The 21,748-nt window shown below is 44.5% G+C and overlaps 1 protein-coding gene across 1 annotated transcript in view; it reads right to left on the bottom strand.

Moving 5' to 3' along the window:
• Positions 1-21,748, bottom strand: part of LOC119970911 (adhesion G-protein coupled receptor G6-like) — a 319,332-nt gene that overhangs the window by 21,133 nt on the left and 276,451 nt on the right. The window contains exons 11-12 of the mRNA XM_038806021.1: positions 16,459-16,730; positions 13,797-13,881 (exon numbers count right to left, since the gene is read on the bottom strand). Of these exons, the coding sequence (XP_038661949.1) occupies positions 13,797-13,881; positions 16,459-16,730 (357 nt within the window). The remainder of the gene's footprint in view (positions 1-13,796; positions 13,882-16,458; positions 16,731-21,748) is intronic.

Genomic DNA, 21,748 nt, shown 5'->3' with positions numbered 1-21,748 from the left:
CACTCTCAGTGTAATGAGAAGGATCCACTCTCAGTGTAATGAGAAGGATCCACTCTCAGTCTAATTACAAGGATCCACTCTCAGTGCAATGAGAATGGTCCACTCTCAGTGTAATTAGAAGGTCCCATCTCAGTGTAATGAGAATGATACACTCTTAGTGTAGTGAGAATGATCCACTCACAGTGCAATGAGAAGGGTCCGCTCTCAGTGTAATGAGAAAGATCCACTCTCAGTGCAATGAGAATGATCCACTCTCAGTGTAGTGAGAACGATCAACTTACAGTGCAATGAGAAGGGTCCGCTCTCAGTGTAATGAGAAGGATCCACTCTCAGTGTAATGAGGAGGATCTACTCTCAGTGCAATGAGAAGGGTCCGCTCTCAGTGTAATGAGAAGGATCCACTCGCAGTCAAATGAGAAGGATCCACTAGCAGTGTAATGAGAATGATGCACGCGCAGTGTAACGAGACGGCTCCACTCAGTGCAATGAGAAGGATTCACTTTCAGGGCAATGAGAATGATCCACTCACAGTGCAATGAGAAGGACCCACTCAGTGAAATGAGAAGGATCCACTCGCAGTGCAATGAGCATGATCCACTCGCAGTGAAATCAGAAGGATCCACAGTGCAATGAGAAGGATTCGCTTTCAGTGTCATGAGAAGGATCCGCTCTCAGTGTCACAAGAAGGATCCACTCTCAGTCTAATGAGAAGGATTCTCTCAGTGTGATGAGAAGGATACACTCCCAGTGCAATGAGAAGGATTCACTTTCAGGGCAATGAGAATGATCCACTCGCAGTGCAATGAGAAGGATCCACTCAGTGCAATGAGAAGGATTCACTTTCAGTGTCATGAGAAGGATCCGCTGTCAGTGTCACGAGAAGGATCCACTCTCAGTGTAATGAGAAGGATTCTGTCAGTGTGATGAGAAGGATCCACTCTCAGTGCAATGAGAAGGATCCACTCTCAGTGTAATGAGAAGGTTCAACTCCCAGTGCAATGAGAATGATCCACTCTCAGTGTAATGAGAATGATCCACTCGCAGTGAAATGAGAAGGATCCACTAGCAGTGTAATGAGAAGAATCCACTCCCAGTGTAATGAGAATGATCCACTCTCAGTGTAATTAGAAGGATTATCTCAGTGTGATGAGAAGGATCCAGTCTCAGTGTAATGAGAATTGTCCACTCCTAGTCTAATTAGAATGATCCACGCTCAGTGTAATGAGAAGGATCCACTTGCAGTGTAATGAGAAGGATCCATTCTCAGTGTAATGAGAATGATCACCTTGCAATGTAACGAGAAGGCACCACTCGCAGTGGAATGAGAAGGATCCACTCGCAGTGTAATGAGAAGGATCCACGCTCAGTGTAATGAGAATGGTCCACTCTCAGTGTAATGAGAAGGATTCTCTCCCAGTGTAATGAGAATGATCCACTCTCAGTGTAATGAGAAGGATCCACTCTCAGTGTAATGAGAAGGATCCACTCTCAGTGTAATGAGAAGGATCCACTCACAGTCTAATTACAAGGATCCACTCTCAGTGCAATGAGAATGGTCCACTCTCAGTGTAATGTGAAGTGTCCACTCTCAGTGTAATTAGAAGGATCCACTCTCAGTGTAATGTGAATGGGCCACTCTCAGTGTAATTAGAAGGATCCCATCTCAGTGTAATGAGAATGATACACTCTTAGTGTAGTGAGAATGATCCACTCACAGTGCAATGAGAAGGGTCCGCTCTCAGTGTAATGAGAAAGATCCACTCTCAGTGTAATTAGAAGGATCCCATCTCAGTGTAATGAGAATGATACACTTTCAATGTAATGAGAAGGATCCACTCGAAGTGTAATGAGAATGATCCACTATTAGTGGAATGAGAAGGATCTACTCTCAGTGCAATGAGAAGGATCCACTATCAATGTAATGAGAAGGATCCCCTCGAAGTGTAATGAGAATGATCCACTCTCAATATAATGAGAAGGATACACTCGCAGTGCAATGAGAATGATCCACTCGCAGTGAAATCAGAAGGATCCACTCAGTGCAATGAGAAGGATTCGCTTTCAGTGTCATGAGAATGATCCGCTCTCAGTGTCACGAGACGGATCCACTCTCAGTCTAATGAGAAGGATTCTCTCAGTGTGATGAGAAGGACCCACTCCCAGTGCAATGAGAAGGATCCACTCTCAATGTAATGAGAAGGATCCACTCGAAGTGTAATGAGAACGATCCACTATCAGTGTAATGAGAAGATCTACTCTCAGTGCAATGAGAAGGATCCACTCTCAATGTAATGATAAGGATCCACTTGAAGTGTAATGAGAATGATCCACTCTCAAAATAACGAGAAGGATCCACTCGCAGTGCAATGAGAATGATCCACACGCAGTGAAATGAAAAGGATCCACTCCCAGTGTAATGTGAATGATCCACTCGCAGTGAAATGAGAAGGATCCACTAGCAGTGTAGTGAGAATGATCCACTCTCAGTGTAATTAGAAGGATTATCTCAGTGTGATGAAAAGGATCCAGCCTCAGTGTAATGAGAATGGTCCACTCCTAGTCTAATTAGAATGATCCACTCTCAGTGTAATGAGAAGGATCCACTCTCAGTGTAATGAGAAGGATCCACTCTCAGTCTAATTACAAGGATACACTCTCAGTGCAATGAGAATGGTCCACTCTCAGTGTAATTAGAAGGTCCCATCTCAGTGTAATGAGAATGATACACTCTTAGTGTAGTGAGAATGATCCACTCACAGTGCAATGAGAAGGGTCCGCTCTCAGTGTAATGAGAAAGATCCACTCTCAGTGCAATGAGAAGGATCCACTCTCAGTGTAGTGAGAACGATCAACTTACAGTGCAATGAGAAGGGTCCGCTCTCAGTGTAATGAGAAGGATCCACTCGCAGTCAAATGAGAAGGATCCACTAGCAGTGTAATGAGAATGATGCACGCGCAGTGTAACGAGACGGCTCCACTCAGTGCAATGAGAAGGATTCACTTTCAGGGCAATGAGAATGATCCACTCGCAGTGCAATGAGAAGGATCCACTCAGTGCAATGAGAAGGATCCACTCGCAGTGCAATGAGCATGATCCACTCGCAGTGAAATCAGAAGGATCCACAGTGCAATGAGAAGGATTCGCTTTCAGTGTCATGAGAAGGATCCGCTCTCAGTGTCACGAGAAGGATCCACTCTCAGTCTAATGAGAAGGATTCTCTCAGTGTGATGAGAAGGATCCACTCCCAGTGCAATGAGAAGGATTCACTTTCAGGGCAATGAGAATGATCCACTCGCAGTGCAATGAGAAGGATCCACTCAGCGCAATGAGAAGGATTCACTTTCAGTGTCATGAGAAGGATCCGCTGTCAGTGTCACGAGAAGGATCCACTCTCAGTCTAATGAGAAGGATTCTCTCAGTGTGATGAGAAGGATCCACTCGCAGTGCAATGAGAAGGATCCACTCTCAATGTAATGAGAAGGATCCACTCAAAGTGTAATGAGAATGATCCACTATCAATGTAATGAGAAGGATCTACTCTCAGTGCAATGAGAATGATCCACTCGCAGTGAAATGAGAAGGATCCACTAGCAGTGTAATGAGAATGATGCACTCGCAGTGTAACGAGAAGGCTCCACTCCCAGTGCAATGAGAATGATCCACTCGCAGTGAAATGAGAAGGATCCACTAGCAGTGAAATGAAAAGGATCCACTCCCAGTGTAATGAGAATGATCCACTCGCAGTGAAATGAGAAGGATCCACTAGCAGTGTAGTGAGAAGAATCCACTCCCAGTGTAATGAGAATGATCCGCTCTCAGTGTAATTAGAAGGATTATCTCAGTGTGATGAGAAGGATCCAGTCTCAGTGTAATGAGAATTGTCCACTACTAGTCTAATTAGAATGATCCACGCTCAGTGTAATGAGCAGGATCACCTTGCAATGTAACGAGAAGGCACCACTCGCAGTGGAATGAGAAGGATCCACTCGCAGTGTAATGAGAAGGATCCACGCTCAGTGTAATGAGAATGGTCCACTCTCAGTGTAATGAGAAGGATCCACTCTCAGTCTAATTACAAGGATTCTCTCCCAGTGTAATGAGAATGATCCACTCTCAGTGTAATGAGAAGGATCCACTCTCAGTGTAATGTGAAGGATCCACTCTCAGTGTAATGAGAATGATCCACTCTCAGTGTAATGAGAAGGATCCACTCTCAGTCTAATTACAAGGATCCACTCTCAGTGCAATGAGAATGGTCCACTCTCAGTGTAATATGAAGTGTCCACTCTCAGTGTAATTAGAAGGATCCACTCTCAGTGTAATGTGAATGGGCCACTCTCAGTGTAATTAGAAGGATCCCATCTCAGTGTAATGAGAATGATACACTCTTAGTGTAGTGAGAATGATCCACTCACAGTGCAATGAGAAGGGTCCGCTCTCAGTGTAATGAGAAAGATCCACTCTCAGTGTAATGTGAAGTGTCCACTCTCAGTGCAATGAGAAGGGTCCGCTCTCAGTGTAATGAGAATGGTCCACTCTCAGTGTAATGTGAAGTGTCCACTCTCAGTGTAATTAGAAGGATCCACTCTCAGTGTAATGTGAATGGTCCACTCTCAGTGTAATTAGAAGGATCCCATCTCAGTGTAATGAGAATGATACACTCTTAGTGTAGTGAGAATGATCCACGCTCAGTGTAATGAGAATGGTCCACTCTCAGTGTAATGAGAAGGATTCTCTCCCAGTGTAATGAGAATGATCCACTCTCAGTGTAATGAGAAGGATCCACTATCAGTGTAATGAGAAGGATCCACTCTCAGTCTAATTATAAGGATCCACTCTCAGTGCAATGAGAATGGTCCACTCTCAGTGTAATGTGAAGTGTCCACTCTCAGTGTAATTAGAAGGATCCACTCTCAGTGTAATGAGGAGGATCCATTATCAGTGTAATGAGAAGGATCCACTCTCAATGTAATGAGAATGATCCACTCTCAGTGTAATGAGAAGGATCCACTCTCAGTGTAATGAGGAGGATCTACTCTCAGTGCAATGAGAAGGGTCCGCTCTCAGTGTAATGAGAAGGATACACTCGCAGTCAAATGAGAAGGATCCACTAGCAGTCCTCTCCTAGTCTAATTAGAATGATCCACTCTCAGTGTAATGAGAAGGATCCACTCGCAGTGTATTGAGAACCATCCACTCTCAGTGTAATGAGAAGGATCCACTCCCAGTGTAATGAGAATGATCCCCTATAAGTGTAATGAGAATGATCCACTCTCAGTGTCATGAGAAGGATCCACTATCAGAATAATGAGAAGGATCCACTCTCAGTCTAATTACAAGGATCCACTCTCAGTGCAATGGGAATGGTCCACTCTCAGTGTAATATGAAGTGTCCACTCCCAGTGTAATTAGAAGGATCCACTCTCAGTGTAATGTGAATGGTCCACTCTCAGTGTAATTAGAAGGATCCCATCTCAGTGTAATGAGAATGATACACTCTCAGTGTAGTGAGAAGGCTCCACTCTCAGTGCAATGAGAAGGATTCACTTTCAGTGTAATGAGAAGGATCCGCTCTCAGTGTCACGAGAAGGATCCACTCTCAGTGTAATTAGAAGGATTATCTCAGTGTGATGAGAAGGGTCCAGTCTCAGTGTAATGAGAATGGTCCACTCCTAGTCTAATTAGAATGATCCACTCTCAGTGTAATGAGAAGGATCCACTCTCAGTGTAATGAGAACGATCCACTCTCAGTGTAATGAGAAGGATCCACTCTCAGTGTAATGAGAATGATCAACTTGCAGTATAACGAGAAGGCACCACTCGCAGTGGAATGAGAAGGATCCACTCTCAGTGTAACGAGAAGGATCCACTCCCAGTGTAATAAGCATGATCCACTCTCAGTGTAATGAGAAGGATCCACTCTCAGTGTAATGAGGAGGATCTACTCTCAGTGCAATGAGATGGGTCCGCTCTCAGTGTAATGAGAAGGATCCACTCGCAGTCAAATGAGAAGGATCCACTAGCAGTCCTCTCCTAGTCTAATTAGAATGATCCACTCTCAGTGTAATGAGAAGGATCCACTCGCAATGTATTGAGAACCATCCACTCTCAGTGTAATGAGAAGGATCCACTCCCAGTGTAATGAGAATGATCCACTATAAGTGTAATGAGAATGATCCACTCTCAGTGTAATGAGAAGGATCCACTATCAGAATAATGAGAAGGATCCACTCTCAGTGTAATTAGAAGGATCCACTCTCAGTGTAATGTGAATGGTCCACTCTCAGTGTAAATAGAAGGATCCCATCTCAGTGTAATGAGAATGATACACTCTCAGTGTAGTGAGAAGGCTCCACTCTCAGTGCAATGAGAAGGATTCATTTTCAGTGTAATGAGAAGGATCGGCTCTCAGTGTCACGAGAAGGATCCACTCTCAGTGTAATTAGAAGGATTATCTCAGTGTGATGAGAAGGGTCCAGTCTCAGTGTAATGAGAATGGTCCACTCCTAGTCTAATTAGAATGATCCACTCTCAGTGTAATGAGAAGGATCCACTCTCAGTGTAATGAGAAGGATCCACTCTCAGTGTAATGAGAAGGATCCACTCTCAGTGTAATGAGAATGATCAACTTGCAGTATAACGAGAAGGCACCACTCGCAGTGGAATGAGAAGGATCCACTCTCAGTGTAACGAGAAGGATCCACTCCCAGTGTAATGAGCATGATCCACTCTCAGTGTAATGAGAAGGATCCACTCTTAGAGTAATGAGAAGGATCTACTCTCAGTGTAATATGAATGGTCCACTCTCAGTGTAATTAGAAGGATCCCATCTCAGTGTAATGAGAATGATACACTCTCAGTGCAATGAGAAGGGTCCACTCTCAGTGTAATGAGAAAGATCCACTCTCAGTGTAATGAGGAGGATCTACTCTCAGTGTAATGAGAAGGATCCACTCTCAGTGTAATGAGAATGATCCACTCTCAGTGCAATGAGAATGATCCACTCTCAGTGTAATGAGAAGGATCCACTCTCCGTGTAATGAGAAGGATGCACGCTCAGTGTAATGAGAATGGTCCACTCGCAGTGCAATGAGAATGATCCACTTGCAGTGTAACAAGAATTATCCACTCTCAGTGTAATGAGAATGGTCCACTCTCAGTGTAATGAGAATGGTCCACTCTCAGTGTATTGCGAAGGATCCACTCTCAGCGTAATTAGAAGGACCCACTCTCAGTCTAATTAAAATGACCCACTCTCTGTCAAATTAGAAATATCCACTATCAGTGCATTGAGAAGGATCCACTATCAGGGCAATGAGAAGGATCCACTATCAGTGCAATTAGAAGGATCCACTCTCAGTCTAATTGCAAGGATCCACTCTCAGTACAATGAGAATGATCCACTCTCAGTGTAATGAGATTGATCCACCCTCGGTATAATGAGAATGATCCACTCACAGTGCAGTGAGAAGTGTCCACTCTCAGTGCAGTGAGAAGGATCCACTCTCAGTGTAATGACAAAAATCCACTCTCAGTGCAATGAGAATGATCCACTCGCAGTGTAATGAGAATGATCCACTCGCAGTGTAATGAGAATGATCCTCTCGCAGTGTAATGAGAAAGATCCATTCTCAGTGAAATAAGAAGGATCCACTCTCAGTGAAATGAGAATGATCCACTCTCAGTGAAATGAGAATGATCCACTCTCAGTGTAATGAGAGGGATACACTCTCAGTGTCATGGGAAGGATCCACTCTCAGTGTCATGAGATCGGTCCACTCTCAGCGCTAGGGAATGACCCACTCTGATCGCTTTGGGAATGACCCACTCTCAGCGCTATGGGAATGATCCACTCTCAGTGCTATGGGAATGATCCACTCTCAGTGCTATGGGAATGATCCACTCTCAGTGCTATGGGAATGATCAGCGCTATGGGAATGATCCATTCCCAGCGCTATGGTAATGACCAACTCTCAGCGCTATGGGAATGATCCACTCCCAGCACTGTGGGAATGACCCACTCTCAGCGCTATGGGAATGATCCATTCCCAATGCTCTGGGAATGATTCAGTTTGATGGGAACTATCCACTACTAGTTTCATTGGGATGATTCACTCACTGCTAATGAGAACAACTCCCTCTCAGTGCATGAGAATGATTTGGTCTCAGAGATATGGGAATAATCCACTCTCAGTACTATGGGAATGATTGATTCTCAGTGAGATGGGATTTCAATCTCAGTGCTATGGAAAGGACCCAGTCCCAATGCTCTGGGAATGCCCCATTCTCACTGCTATGGAAATGACCCACTCTCACTGCTATGAGAATGATCCACTCCCACCACTGTGGGATGATCCAGCCTCAGCACTATGGGAATGATCCACCCTGCTACTATGGGAACGATCTACTGCCACTGCTATGGGAACGATCCACTCCCACTGTTATGGGAATGATCCACTCCCACTTTTATGGGAATGCTCCACTCCCATTGCTGTGGGAATGAACCATTCCTGCTGCTATGGAAATGAACCATTCTCAATGCTGTGGGAAAACTTCTCCCGAAGCACTATGGGAGTGATCCACTCCCGCTACTATTCTGAGAATTATCTACTGCCACTGCTATGGGAACGATCCACTCCCACTGTTTTGGGAATGATCAACTCCCATTCCTGTGGGAATGATCCATTCTCAGGGCTATGGGAATGATCCAATCCCACTATTGTGGGAATGATCCACTCCCGCTGTTGTGGGAATAAGAACATAAGAACTAGGAGCAGGAGTAGGCCATATGGCCCCTCGAGCCTGCTCCGTCATTCAAGGAGATCATGGCTGAACTTTTGTGGACTCAGCTCCACTTTCTGGCCCGAACACCATAACCCTTAATTCCTTTATTCTTCAGAAAACTATCCATCTTTATCTTTAAAACATGTAATGAAGGAGCCTCAACTGCTTCACTGGGCAAGGAATTCCATAGATTCACAACCCTTTGGGTGAAGAAGTTCTTCCTAAACTCAGCCCTAAATCTACTTCCCCTTATTTTGAGGCTATGGCCCTTAGTTCTGCTTTCACCCGCCAGTGGAAACAACCTGCCCGGACCTATCCTATCTATTCCCTTCATAATTTTATATGTTTCTATAAGATCGCCCTCATCCTTCTAAATTCCAACGAGTACAGTCCCAGTCTACTCAACCTCTCCTCGTAATCCAACCCCCTCAGCACTGGAATTAACCTAGTGAATCTCCTCTGCACACCCTCCAGTGCCAGTACGCCCTTTCTCAGGTAAGGAGACCAAAACTGAACACAATAGGGCAGCACGGTAGCATGGAGGGCAGCACGGTAGCATTGTGGTTAGCATAAATGCTTCACAGCTCCAGGGTACCAGGTTCGGTTCCTGGCTAGATCACTGTCTGTGCGGAGTCTGCACGTCCTCCCCGTGTGCGTGGGTTTCCTCCGGGTGCTCCGGTTTCCTCCCACAGTCCAAAGATGTGCGGGTTAGGTGGATTGGCCATGCTAAATTGCCCGTAGTGTCCTAAAAAAGTAAGGTTAAGGGGGGGGGGGTGTTGGGTTACGGGTATAGGGTGGATACGTGGGTTTGAGTAGGGTGATCATTGCTCGGCACAACATCGAGGGCCGAAGGGCCTGTTCTGTGCTGTACTGTTCTATGTTCTATGTTCTAATACTCCAGGTGTGGACTGACTAACACCTTATGATCCACTCCCACTGTTGTGGGAATGATATTCCCACTGAGGTAGAAATTATCCATTCCCACTGCTATGGGAATGTTCCTATGAGAATCATGATGTGGAGATGCCGGCATTGGATTGGGGTGAGCACAGTAAGAAGTCTTACAACACCAGGTTAAAGTCCAACAGGTTTGTTTCAAATTACTAGCTTTCAGAGCACTGCTCCTTCCTCAGGAGAATGCTGGTCCGAAAGCCAGTGATTTGAAACAAACCTGTTGAGCTTTAACCTGATGTTGTAAGACTTCTTACTGTGCTGTGAGAATCAACCACTCTCAGTGCTATGGAAACAACCCATTGTCACGGGAATGTTTCACTCTCAGTGCTATGGAAACAACCCATTGTCACGGGAATGTTTCACTCTCAGTGCTATGGAAACATCCCATTGTCACGGGAATGTTTCACTCTCAGTGCTATGGAAACATCCCATTGTCACGGGAATGTTTCACTCTCAGTGCTATGGAAACATCCCATTGTCACGGGAATGTTTCACTCTCAGTGCTATGGAAACATCCCATTGTCACGGGAATGTTTCACTCTCAGTGCTATGGAAACATCCCATTGTCACGGGAATGTTTCACTCTCAGTGCTATGGAAACATCCCATTGTCACGGGAATGTTTCACTCTCAGTGCTATGGAAACAACCCATTGTCACGGGAATGTTTCACTCTCAGTGCTATGGAAACAACCCATTGTCACGGGAATGTTTCACTCTCAGTGCTATGGAAACATCCCATTGTCACGGGAATGTTTCACTCTCAGTGCTATGGAAACAACCCATTGTCACGGGAATGTTTCACTCTCAGTGCTATGGAAACAACCCATTGTCACGGGAATGTTTCACTCTCAGTGCTATGGAAACATCCCATTGTCACGGGAATGTTTCCCTCTCAGTGCTATGAGAATGATCCATTCTCAGTGACATTGGAATAATTCAGTCTCAGTGCTACGGGAAGGATTCACTCTCAGTGCTTTGGGAATGATCTTCTCTCAGTGGTATGGAAATCATAGGATCCCGACCATGCAGAACAAAGAACAAAGTTACAGCACAGGAACAGGCCCTATGGCCCTCCATGCCTGTACTGGTCATGATGCCAACCTTTGTCAAAACCCTTGTTCACTTCCTTGTGCTGTATCCCTCTATACCCATCCCATCCAAGTGTTAGGCCTCACGGTAGCATGGTGGTTAGCATCAATGCTTCACAGCTCCAGGGTCCCAGGTTCGATTCCCGGCTGGGTCACTGTCTGTGTGGAGTCTGCACGTCCTCCCCGCGTGTGCGTGGGTTTCCTCCGGGTGCTCCGGTTTCCTCCCACAGTCCAAAGATGTGCGGGTTAGGTGGATTGGCCATGCTAAATTGCCCGTAGTGTAAGGTTAATGGGGGGATTGTTGGGTTACGGGTATACGGGTTACGTGGGTTTAAGTAGGGTGATCATTGCTCGGCACAACATCGAGGGCCGAAGGGCCTGTTCTGTGCTGTACTGTTCTATGTTCTATGTTTGTCAAGATGCCTTTGAAATGCCGTTAATGTATCCGCTTCCACAACCTCCCCTGGCAACCCTTTCCAGGCACTTACCATCCTCTGCGTAAAAACCTGCCTTGCACATCTCCTCTAAATGTTGCCCCCACGGACCTTAAACCTATGCCCCCTGGTGACTGACCCTTCCACCCTGGGAAAGAGTGCCTGCCCATCCACTCTATCCATGCCCCTTATAATCTTGTAACCTCTATCAGGTCACCCCTCAACCTCAGTCTTTCTAATGAAAACAGTCCAAGTCCATTCAGCCTCTCCGCATAGCTAACACCCTCCAGACCAGGCAAAATCCTGGTAAACCTCCTCTGCACCCTCTCCAAAGCCTCCACATCCTTCTGGTAGTGTGCCGCAGAGGCGCACATTCACACAGCCACTGTGTAGTGACCAGAATTGTGTGCACTTTTCCAAGTTCGGCCTTACCAAGGTTCTATACAACTGTAGCATGACTTGCCACTTTTTATACTCGATACCCTGTCAAATGAAGGCAAGCATTACACTTGCTTTCTTGACTCCCTTGTCCACTTGTGTTGCCACTTTCAAAAAATCCTAATCAACTGTCGCTCGAAAGACTCCCACATGTCCGATGTTGATTTATTTTCCAACAGCCATACCCAATCCAAATTCTTCAATTCCTGACTAATGTTATCGTAATTTGCCTTTCCCCAGTTTGGCACCTTAACGCGAGGGTTACCCTCATCCCTGTCCAAAGGTACCCTAAAATGTGCAGAATTGTGGTCACTACTCCCAAAATGTTCCCCTACTGAAACCTCAATCACCTATCCAGGCTCATTCCCCAATACCAGATCCAGTACTGCCCCTTTATCTACATATTGCATGAATAAGGCTTCCTGGATACACCTCACAAACTTTGCCCCATCCAAAATGTCCCAGTCAATATAGGGGAAATTAAAATCCCCTACCACAACAACCTTGTTACTTTTGCAGCTATCCAAACTCTCTCTACCTATCTGCTCCTCTATCTCTCGCTGGCAGTTAGGGGGCCTGTAATAAACACCCAACATTGTGATTTCCCCCTTCCTGTTCCGAAGCTCTACCCAGATTGCCTCATTGTATGAGCCCTCCGAGGTGTCCTCCTGAAGTACGTTTATAATATTTTCCTTAACCAGTAATGCTACTCCTCCACCCCTTTTATATTCCGCTCCAACTCTCCTGAAGCATCTATATCCTCCAGAAGGAGCCATTCGGCCATCGAGTCTGCACTGACCCTACTGGGCAGCACGGTAGCAGCATTGTTGCTTCACGGCTCCAGGTTCAATCCCAGGTTCGATTCCCGGCTTGGGTCATTGTCTGTGCAGAGTCTGCACATTCTCCCCATGCCTGCGTAGGTTTCCTCCGGGTGCTCTGGAGGGGGGGAGGGGGGGGGGGGGCGGAGTGACCACCGGCGAGCCTGGATCCATCCGCCATGTTTGTGCGGGGCGGCCTGAGGGAGGGCGGCCACCGCGCATGCGCTGGTTGGCACCGGCCCAACTGCGCATGCGCGGGACCCAAGTCTTTTACGCGGCGCCGGGTCTCTGACGCCGGTCACGCACTCCTTCATGGCGCCCCCTAGCACATGGCGCCCCGGGCGACTGCCCGAGTTGCCGGTACCTTGAGCCAGCCCTGTCCAAAGATGTGCTGGTTCGGTGGTTTGGCCATGCTAAATTGCCCTTAGCGTCCAAAAAGGTTACATGGGTTTACAGGGATAGGGTGGACGTGTGGGCTTAAGTAGGGTGCTCATTCCAAGGGCCAGTGAGACTTGATGGGCCAAATGGCCTCCTTCTGCACTGGAAATTCTATGATTCTAGCACTGGAAATTCTATGATTCTGTGAAAGAGCATCCTACCTAGGCCCATCCTCCATCTTATATCCGTAACTCGAACCAACCTGCGCATATTTGGACACGAAGGGGAAATTTTGCATGGTCAATCCACCTAACTCGCACTGCTTTGGACTGTGGGACAAAACCAGAGAATACCCATGTAGACCCAGGGAGAAAGTGGAAACCCCACACAGTCATCCAAGGCAGGAATCAAATCTTGTCCCTGGCCGTGTGAGGCCACAATGTTAACTACTGTGCCATTGTGCCACCATGAGAGTGGATCATTTCCTCTGCCACGGGAAAGGCCCATTCTCAGTGCTATGAGACTGATCCATTCCCAGTTCTATGGGAATGATTCATTCTCAGATGATCTTCGGTCTTTTGGAATGAAGCACAACATGTACAACATAGATTTACAACATAGGTTTACAGCTGCTGGAACAGACCACTTAATCTCAGGATGTGAAACCTTGCAGCATCTGCTATGTTTCCTATTGTGGCAGTGACTGCCCTGCAATAATAAACCATTCTTTAATGTTCTGAATTGCACAAATACATAAATATTATTTTGCTAACTGGTGAAATCATAACTGATATGTTTCAATATTGGACAACATTGACTGGGGTATAACACATCTATTCGTTAAATGAAACTATGTCTATCTTAGTAAAAGGCCCACTCCAGGGATTTCTCAGCACTTACAGAGTGGAGCTGATACCGATCGTGTAGTTACCATAGGTCTCCTGGTTGGCTCCATATGAAATGCAGACAATCAAAGCTGGAACACCTATCAATAAATAGAAAGCAGCATTGTGACCGAGATCTGCATACCTAATATCGGACTCACATTAACAGGCCTGACTACATTAGCTTACATAAGCTACATTAGCTTAGAATTGGGGGAAATTAAGATTTGGAAAAAAAGATATAACAGGGAGCTAAATGGCGCTGGAGAAATTAGATGCAAATTCACCTGTCAGTTAAAACAAGCATTTTGCATATGTGATTGGAGTAAACAAAGGGGATAGAATTCTCTGCCTCAAATAGATGCTGATGGTGGTAATTTCAAAGTGGAGAGAAAAGGAAATGCACCAGTACCTGCCAAAAGTTGACTCCACAGCGTGACTAACATCAACGGGAATGAAATAGTATAACAGTATATAGAACGTTGGTTGGACCACATTTGGAATATTGTGTCCAATTCTAGTCACCACACTACCAGAAGGTCGTGGAGGCTTTGGAGAGAAAAGGTTTACCAGGATGTTGCCTGGTATGGAGGATATTAGCTATGAGGAGAGATTGAATAGACTGGGATTGTTCTCCCGAGAGAGATGGAGGCAGAGGAGTGATCTGATAGAAGTTTATAAAATTATGAGGAGTATAAATAGGGTGAACAGTTGGAGGCTTTTTCCTAGGTGGGAAATGACAGTTACAAGGGGGCACAAGTTCAAGGTGAGGGGGGAATGGTTCAATGGAAATGTGCGGGGGAAGTTTTTTTTACAGAGGGTGGTGGTGGCCTGTAATGCACTGCCAAGTGAGGTGGTTGAGGCAGATACGTTTGTGCTCTTTAAGGCTTATCTGGATAGACACATGAACAGACGGAGTATAAAAGGATACAGGCGGTTGGTCTAGATAGGACACGTGATCTGCACAGGCTTGCAGGGACGAAGGGACTGTTCCTGTGCTGTACTGTTCTTTGCATAAAACTAACTAAGGGAAAGGAGAGAGGCACAGTTAAAACAGAACTGCAGCAGTTGCAAATAAAGTCTTCCGAAAGAAATAGCCATTTTTCTGCCTTTGCTGAACCTGAAGACTACATCCCAGATGTGGGTGTGCTAATTATTTGTTGGATTTAGCTCATTGAATTATATAACTAAAGTTCCTTTGGAATTACATTCTTCAAAATATTCTGCTTTTAGGTGTTTAAAATCAGCCGACTGTAGGTGGAAGGTGACTATTGCAAGTTAAATGGTGAAAGCCTCGTCTCAATATGAAGCCATCTGTGCTGTTATCATTTAGCCCTCTGAAATATGCTCTTGGGTGTTGGAGAATTTGTTGTCTTTCAGATCTGGGAACAGGAAAAGTTTCTGTCTAAGTTTAAATGGCTGTTAAAGAAGGCCTGTGCTTGGACATGGACAACCCTTCCCAATATTTTAATGAACAATTTTACAGTTACAGATTCCAGGGTATGCCCTGGACTGAGGAGGGTTTGGGGGAAGATGATCGTCTCATGATTAAGCACATTCATTCATGCTATCAATATGGATACTATATTTAAATATTGGATAATCCAGAGTTGCTATAGATCTATCACAGTGGATGGCATCTCTGAGTCTGAAGGTAATGTGTTCAAATCCTACTCCAGAGACTTTAGCACGAAATTCAGACAGAGGGACCTGACAGGGTGGATATCGGGAAGATGTGTTTTCCTGTGGGCGAGACTAGATCCAGAGAAAAAGGTTTAAGAATAAGAGGTCTTCCTTTTCAGGTGGACGAGGAAAAGGTTTTTCTCTAAGACAATGATTAACCTGTGTAACACTGGTTACAGGTTACCAACCTGAATAAGAATCCCTTATCCACACTCGCTGTTTCCTGGTCATTAGTCAGTTCTCTATCCACACTACATCCAATATCAGGGGCTCTAATACTATGACTTAATCTTTTGTGAAGTTACTTCTTGAATGTCTTCTGGAAGTCCAAATGCAATACATCGACTGGTTCCACTCAATCCTCTCTCATTTGGACTTCCTCAAAAAGCATCCTGATAAATCTCCACTGCACCCTTCCAGTGCTATTGCATCCGTCAATAATGTGGATTCCAGAACTGCACACAATACTCTAGCTGTGGCCTAACCAACATTTTATAAAGAGTCGAAGAAACCGCTACCTCTCTCTGCTTGGCTTCTAGGACTGTTAAACCTGTCACACGCCATTTGGTTTTCCCGTCTACTCCTCTCTCTTTACCTTATGTAACTTATTCAAACTGTTGCTTCTTATTATACAACTTTGAAATCAACTGTGAGCTCAACCTCTTATGGGGTAATTTGTGACTCCGCCCTCCCCAACAGTATAAATTTGAGCCTATTTCCAGTTCTCTCTAGCTTTGACAAAGAGTCATCCAGACTTCTGTCTCCACAGACGCTGTCAGACCTGCTGAGATTATCCAGTATTTTCTGTTTTTGTAAAAGCTCAACATCGGCAGCACCATAAATCCTGCTTGCTCAAGCCTGTCTTTATAATATCATCAAACTCGGTCACTGGATTAGCTTATCTGCTGCTAAAACACACATCCATGTCGACTGGACTATATCAGTTAAAATATATGAAACATAGGAGAAACATTTGGACGTCATTTTCTACTCACCCCAAGCAATGAGGCAGATCTTCAGCAAGTACCATTTGATGTTGGTGTTGAATACTTTCACTATCATCAGATAGAGGTGAAATCCTTCAATTCCCATCCATCCAAAAAGCGACAACACAAAATAATGCAAACTGATTGCAAGAACCACACAAAGGGTGCTGATGTTTAACTGGAGAAGCCATACATTGAGCAAGAAGTTCATGTTGAGCAGGAGCATAGAAATGCAGAGGTTAATGTGGATTTTAATGGAAAAATCTTTTGCCATCTCCTTGCTTTGAAAAAAGGAAAAATGCCAGGTTAGTGACAACTTGCCATAAACAATCAGAGATCAAACCCTATCACCAGTCAATGCATTTTAAATATATGTCAATATCTCTTCACTTTCCACAATGATTTGGCCTAAGTTGGGATGAAACCAAATGGTACTGCGTATTCTATGGCGACGGAGTTCAGTACTGGATTGGTTTGTGGATCGACAAATTGTAGGACTGTTATTTTGTAGTTACAGTGGCCCCTCATTACGACAGAGATTGTGAACTATTTTCCGATTGGAAGTGACGAGAATCTCTGTAGGAATCTCACTCCAGAGGAATATTAGTGGTATTAATATTGTACAGCCATGGGAACATAATAACAGGAGGAGTCCATTCAGCACCTTGAGCCTTTTTTGCAATTCAACAAGATTTGTACTTCAATTCTATTGACTCTGTATCCAGTGACCCACTTGCTCAATAATGAATATCGATCTAACTTGAAAACTCCAGTTGACGCTCAGCATCTTTTCGAGGCAGAGAATTCTAGACTTCTGCTATATTGTGACAAAGTCACTATCATTTGTCTGAGCTTTGATTTTTCTATTCTGTTCCCTTGTTCTCATTTACCCACCGAAGGAATAGTTCTTGTACATATTTCAAATCCTTTCAACAATAAAAAACCTAAATCAGACCTTCTCCAAATCTTCTAAACACGGGATTAAATAAGGCCAAGTTTATGTAATTTGCCCTCATAATTTACCTCTTCAAACCTTGTTATCATTCTAGTTAGTGGATCACCAGAATCATTGCTTCATTTGGTTGACAGAGCAGCAGGAAGGATGATAACACAAGTGGTGAGCACTACTTAAAGACAGCTTGCACCTCTTAAAGGGGAAATCTTCTGAAGTCGAACTGGGCTTAGGTACTTCAAACAATGGCTGAATGTGCAACAGAGTGAGCATCAAAGTTTTTTTGTAACTGCACAAGGCAAGGAGAGGAAAATAAATATTGGGTGGGATTGTCCAGCCTCGATACCAGAAAACATTGTAACAGGCAGATGAAAAAACTTTGAAATCCATTGACTTTTAACGATTCTCCAATTTTCCCATCCTGTCTGAGACAATGTCCACTGGTATCGGGGCTGGAAACTCTTTTATCAACAGGAGGTAAAGAGCTCCAATACAAAAAAATGCTTGGGGCCACTGGGTAGAAATCAATCAAAAAGCCGGATGTATTAAACAAAGAACAATACAGCGCAGGAACGGGTCCTTCGGCCCTCCAAGCCTGTACTGGTCATGATACCAACTTTGCCAAAACCCTCAGCGCTTCCTTGTGCCATATCCCTCTATAACCATCCTATCCATGTATTTGTCAAGTTTTGAACACGGTTAATGTATCTGCTCCCACAACCTCCCCTGGCAACGCGTTCCAGGGATTCACCATCCTCTGTGTATAAAACGTACCTCGCACATCTCCTCTAAACTTTGCCCCACAGACATTAAACCTATGTCCCCTGGGTACTGACCCCTCCGCCCTGGGAAAGAGTGCCTGCCCATCCACTCTATTCATGCCTCTCATAATATTATAGACCTCTATCAGGTCACCCCTCACCCTCCGTCTTCCTAATAAAAACAGTCCAAGTATATTCAGCCTCTCCACATAGCTAACACCTCCAGACCAGGCAACATCCTGCACCCTCTCCAAAGTCCACATCCTTCTGGTAGTGTGATGACCAGAATTATGTGTAATATTCCACGTGCGACCTTACCAAGGTTTTATGCAACTGTAGTATGACTTGCCAGTTTTTATACTCGATGCCCCGTCCAATGAAGCCAAGCATTCTGTATGCTTTCTTGATTCCCTTATCCACTTGTGTTGCCACCTTCAAAGGTCCGTGAACTTGCATGACCAGATCTCTCTGACTTTCTATATTTCTAAGAGTTTTACTATTCATGGTATATTTCCCCTCTATGTTAGACCTACCAAAATGCATTACCTCACATTTGTCCGGATTAAACTCCATTTGCCATTTCTCGGCCCAAGTCTCCAACCTATCTATATCCTGCTGTATCCTCTGACAATCCTCAACACTATCTGCCACTCCAACAACCTTGGCATCATCCGCAAACTTACTAATCAGTCCGGTTACATTTCCCTCAAAATCGTTTATGTACACCACAAACAACAGAGTCCCAAGCACAGATCCCTGTGGAACACCACTAGTCACCATAAGACCATAAGACAGGAGCAGAATTAGGCCACTCGGCCCATCGAGTCTGGTCCACCATTCAATCATGGCTGATATTTTCTCATCCCATTCTCCTGCCATCTTCGCATAACCCCATATCCCCTTATTAATCAAGAACCTATCTATCTCAACGACACTCAGTGATTTGGCCTCCACAGCCTTCTGTGGCAAAGAGTCCCACAGATTCACCACTCTCTGGCTGAAGAAATTCCTCCTCATCTCTGTTTTAAAGGATTGTCCCTTTAGTCTGAGATGGCGTCCTCTGGTTCTAGTTTTTCCTACAAATGGAAACATCCTGTCCATGTCCACTCTATCCAGGCCTCGCAGTATCCTGTAAGTTTCAATAATATCCCCCCTCATCCTTCTAACTCCAACGAGTACAGACCCAGAGTCCTCAAACGTTCCTCATATGACAAGTTCTTCATTCCAGGGACCATTCTTCTGAACCTCCTCTGGACCCTTTCCAAGGCAAGAACATCCTTCCTTAGATATGGGGCCCAAAATTACTCACAATACTCCAAATGGGGTCTGACAAGAGCCTTATACACCCTCAGAAGTACATCCCTGCTCTTGTATTCTAGCCCTCTTGACATGAATGCTAACATGCATTTGCCTTCTTAACTGCCGACTGAACTTGCATATTAACCTACTGAACTTACACATTAACCTTAAGAGAACCCTGAACAAGGATTCCCAAGTCCCTTTGTGCATCTGATTTCCTAAGTATTACCTCATTTAGAAAATAATCTATGCCTAAATTCCTCCTTCCAAAGTGCATAACCTCACACTTTTCCACATTGTATTTCATTTGCCACGTCATTGCCCACTCTCCTAGCCTGTCCAAGTACTTCTGAAGCTCGCCTGCTTCCTTAATCCTTAATTAATTCCTTAATCCTTTGTATCATCTGCAAACTTAGCAACAGTGCCTTCAGTTCCTTCCTCCAGATCATTAATGTATATTGTGAAAAATTGTGGTCCCAGCACCAACCCCTGAGGCACATCACTAGTCACCGGCTGCCATCCTGAAAAATACCCTTCCTCCCCACTCTCTGCCTTCCAGCAGTCAGCCAATCCTCTATCTATGCCAGGATCTTATCCTGAACACCATGTGCTGACTTATTTAACAGTCTCCTATGCGGCACATTGTCAAAGGCCTTCTGGAAATCTAAATAAATCACGTCCACTTGTTCTCCTTTGTCTAACTTCCTTGTTACCTCCTCAAAAAACTCTAACAGATTTGTCAGACATGACCTCACTTTGAAAAAGCCGTGCTGACTCAGTCCTATTTTACCATGCAATTCCAAGTACTTTGCGATTTCATCTTTAATAACAGACTCTAAAATCTTACCAATGACCAAAGTCAGGCTATCTGGCCTATAATTTCCTGTCTTCTGTCTCCCTCCCTTTTTAAACAGTGGTGTTATATCAGCCACTTTCCAGTCCTCTGGGACCCTTCCTGCCTCCAGTGATTCCTGGCAGATCATCACCAATGCCTCCACAATCTCCTCAGCTATCTCTTTTGGGACCCTGGGGTGTAGTCCATCCGATGCAGATGACTTATCCACCTTCAGACCTTTCAGTTTCCCCAGAACCTTCTCCTTAGTAATGGACACTGCACTCATCTCTGCCTCCTAGCTCTGCTGGAGCTCTGGCATCCCACTGGTGTCTTCCACCATTAAAGTAACTATTCAGTTCGTCTGTCATTTCTTTGTTTCCTATTATTACTTCTCCAGCCACATTTTCCAGTGGTCCAATGTCTATTTTTGCCTCTCTCTTACCTTTTATATATTGAAAAAAACTCTTCCTATCTTCCTTCATTTACTGGCTAACTTGCACTCATACTTCATCTTCTCCCCCCTTATTGCTCTTTTAGTTGTCCTCTGCTCACTTTTAAAGGTTTCCCAACCCTCTGTTTCCCACTAATCCTCACTACTTTGTATGCTTTTTTTTTAGCCTTTATGCTGTCCTTGAAATCCCTCGTCAGCCATGGATGCCTTGTCCTCCCTTTAGCATGTTTCCTCCTCCTTAGGATGAATTTCTGTTGTGCCTCCCAAATAACCCCCATTGCTGGTCCATTGTCCTCCCTGCTCGGCTCCTTTTCCAATCAACTCTGACCAGGTCTTTGTAATTACCCTTATTTAATTGTGATACTGTTAACATCCGATTGCAGCTTCTACCTCTCTTGCTTTGCGCAAGTGAAGGAGACACAGCCGGAGTAAGACACAACCAGAATGGGAATTTGGAACTTGGTAATTTGGTGCAGTGAGGTAATTCGGTGCAGAGTGGGAGAAGGTGCTTTTTCCCTACTGTTTTGTTCTCTCTCTTTCTTCTGGCCTGTAACTTTTAATCTACAGGGAGAGACCAAAGAGCATCTGAGAACCTGGAAATATAAAAGTGATTTTTATTTATTTTTATTACCTTTTCAAGCTGTGACATGATTGGCTGGTTGGGAAGCTACACTAAATTTGAAAATTAAGCATTGTTAAACTAATTAAACATAATTACATATTACTTAATAATAATTTAGAGGGATAACAAAGCCAGAGATCGGAGAGTACTGCATTTAGCTTTTACATTTATAGTAGAAATCTAGTGCTAGGAAACATATAGTTAACAGTAACTTTTTTTTTAACTTTTAAATTTAATTTACTAATTAATTGATGCAATGTCAATTACAGGGGTGCAGTACTGTGACTGTGAGATGTGGCAGGTCCGGGAGGCTTCCAGCGTCCTGGATGGCTTCATCTGCAGAAAGTGCACCCAACTGGAGCTCCTCACAGACCGCATG

This window comes from Scyliorhinus canicula, chromosome 9 (assembly GCF_902713615.1).
Source record: "Scyliorhinus canicula chromosome 9, sScyCan1.1, whole genome shotgun sequence".
Lineage (NCBI taxonomy): Eukaryota > Metazoa > Chordata > Chondrichthyes > Carcharhiniformes > Scyliorhinidae > Scyliorhinus > Scyliorhinus canicula.
The sequence above is the reverse complement of the archived record's forward strand: the minus strand, read 5'-3'. Positions and strand labels throughout refer to the sequence as shown.